The 2,616-nt window shown below is 42.9% G+C and overlaps 1 protein-coding gene across 1 annotated transcript; it reads right to left on the reverse strand.

The window, feature by feature from the left end:
- Positions 1-411: 411 nt before the first annotated feature.
- LOC141130928 (general transcription factor II-I repeat domain-containing protein 2-like) lies at positions 412-2,247 on the reverse strand. The gene has a single exon (XM_073618177.1). The coding sequence runs from the start codon at positions 2,245-2,247 to the stop codon at positions 412-414; it is 1,836 nt and encodes a 611-aa protein (XP_073474278.1).
- Positions 2,248-2,616: the final 369 nt, after the last annotated feature.

Here is a 2,616-nt window from a genome sequence, read left to right on the forward strand (position 1 = left end):
GTGTGTTATGTATGGTATTTTGGATTTGTACCTGCATACCATAATGCGTTGTGCCAGAAGTTTTGCTGCTCTGTTGCCATTTACAGAATAATTCAGGTTTGATCTCCTGGCTGATTTTTCAAAATTCTCTAGTAAAAGTAAATGAAGATCGTATCTTAATTGGGATATTTGTTTAGATGTAGTAGGTGTAGAGATTTGTTTATTTGTTCTAAGTCAGGGGTCTCAAACTCAATTTACCTGGGGGCCGCTGGAGGTAGATTCTGGGTAAGGCTGGGCCGCATCAAGTTTTCCACAAAAAATGCGCTTACAAAATATCATTATTCAGATTCAAATGTCTTTATTAACAGTTCTTTAACATTTAACTTTTAGAACATGAATGGACATAAACTGTTTGAACATGGCTTTATCTGCCTACTTCTTGCTGCTAGAGATCTGACAGCGCTTACTCTTGCATAGCCGAGCCACATTTGGCGTAAGTGAGGAAGCAGTTGAGACCCTCAGCACAGCTTGAAGATGAGCATCAGTAATTCTAGACCTGTACTTTGACTTATTGAAGTTCAAGGTAGAGAAGAGCTTTTCGCACAAGTATGTGCTCCCAAAAAGACACATGGTCTGCTTGAACATTCGGGAAAGCTCAGGGAAGCTGGGGGGCAATTCTCTTAAAAATTGCCCAAGTTTGTCTGCTTTTCCACTCACATCCCTAAACTTGGCTTTGAGTTCAGAGTTACACTGCAGGTCAATGAGCTCTATTTGAAACACTGGAGGGGCATCTTGCACATCAAAGGAGAAGGGGTCTGCAAAAATTTGAAATGTGGCTCTGTGTCTCTTGAAGTCTGCAAATCTATGATCAAATTCCTCCTGTAGCCTCAAAATGACATCCACATACTCCTCATGACTGAATAGTGTGCCTGAATCAATGAGTGACTTGCATGCTGGGAAATGGCAAAGGTTTGTTTGAGAAAGCTGGTCTTTCCACAATATAAGTTTTGTAGAGAACGCTCTCACGCTGTCATAGGCAGCACTGACAAGTTGCCCCTGGCCTTGTAACCTCTTATTCAGTACATTAAGCTCATGTGTGATATCAACCAAAAAAGCTAAGTCCATGAGCCATTTTGGATCACTTAGCAAAGGAACAGAAGCCCCATCTTTCTCCATAAAAGCTTTCACTTCCGCTCTCAACTCAAAAAATCTCTTCAATACGTTTCCCCTGCTGAGCCAACGCACCTCGGTAAAGTAGAGCACATCCCCATATTCTGACTCTATTTCCTCTAAAAAAGCATGAAACATTCTGTGTTTTAAGCCCCTGGATCTGATTTGGTTGATGCATTTCACAACGAAAGACATCACGTTGTCAAACTTCAGGCATTTGCTGCAAAGGGCCTGCTGATGAATAATGCAGTGCAGAGCAATGACCTCCTCTAAACCTTCCTCTTTCTTTTTTTTATTAACAAGTGCCACCAGTCCTTTTTTCCTCCCGATCATTGATGGCGCTCCATCAGTTGTTATTCCGACAAACTTCCTCCAAGGCAAACCAGCATTCTGAAAAGCATCACACAGCTGGTGAAATATCTCTTGGGCGGTGGTCTGGCCATGCATTGGAACTAGTGAGAGCAACTCCTCTGTGACTTCAAAATTGTCATCAACACCCCGGACATAGATTGCAAGCTGGGCAGTGTCGGTGATCTCTGTGGTCTCATCAAGAGCGACTGAGTATACACTGAAACATTTTATTTTCTCACACAGTTGATCATAAATGTCACTTGAAAGGTCAGAAATGCGCTCTGCCACGGTGTTGGAAGAAAGGCTGATGTTGCTAAACTGACCTTTCTTTTCTGGAGAGATAATACTTGCAGCCTGTAACATGCACTTTTTTATAAATTCCCCTTCTTTAAATGACTTTCCTGCTTTAGCAATCATCATACTAACTACGTAGCTGGCTTCGACTGCTGCATCATTCTCTTTGGTTGCTTTCTTAAAGAAATCTTGTTGCCTCAGCAGACATGTCTTAAGTTTAGCAACCTGGTTGGCTCTCTCATCTTCCTGGTACTTTGCATACTCCTCAGCATGTCTAGTTGTGTAATGACGCTTCAAATTGTATTCTTTGGGCACTGCAACTTTCTCTGTGCAAATAAGACAAGTTGGGATGCCCTTGTGCTCAATAAAGAAATATTGCTTTTCCCACTTTTCCTGAAATTGTCTGTGCTCATCATCAACCTTTCTCTTCACTGCAGGCTTTGAGCAAGACATATTTGGGGCTGCGTACCAAAAACTTAGGCCTATGGTGCCTTGAGATACCCACTTCAGCACAAGGTGCTCTGGATGAGCGGAAATAGAGTTTCCCAGTCCCCCTAGCTGCCTAGCATGACCTTCGGCAACATTTAAAGAGGACCTGATTTTTACTCACAGGAGTAGCCAAATACCTTTAGGGTGGGCACGCACCTGTCTGGTTTATAAAAATAGCACTCCTCCACTCTGCTGTGCCCCCCTGTATATTTCTTGCCCTGTATGCTAATACTGAGCATCAAGGAGGAAGAGACGCCGGGGTTTCTCAATGGGCGTCTCCTTCTCCATGTGCCTCAATCCAATCACAGTGAGAGTCACAGCCAGGAAGAAAAA

Source organism: Aquarana catesbeiana, linkage group LG01, assembly GCF_042186555.1.
Source record: "Aquarana catesbeiana isolate 2022-GZ linkage group LG01, ASM4218655v1, whole genome shotgun sequence".
Taxonomy (NCBI): Eukaryota; Metazoa; Chordata; class Amphibia; order Anura; family Ranidae; genus Aquarana; species Aquarana catesbeiana.

Bases quoted from the DNA above. Each gene is read 5' to 3' on its own strand.
- LOC141130928 (XM_073618177.1), bottom strand. From the start codon at position 2,247: ATGTCTTGCTCAAAGCCTGCAGTGAAGAGAAAGGTTGATGATGAGCAC.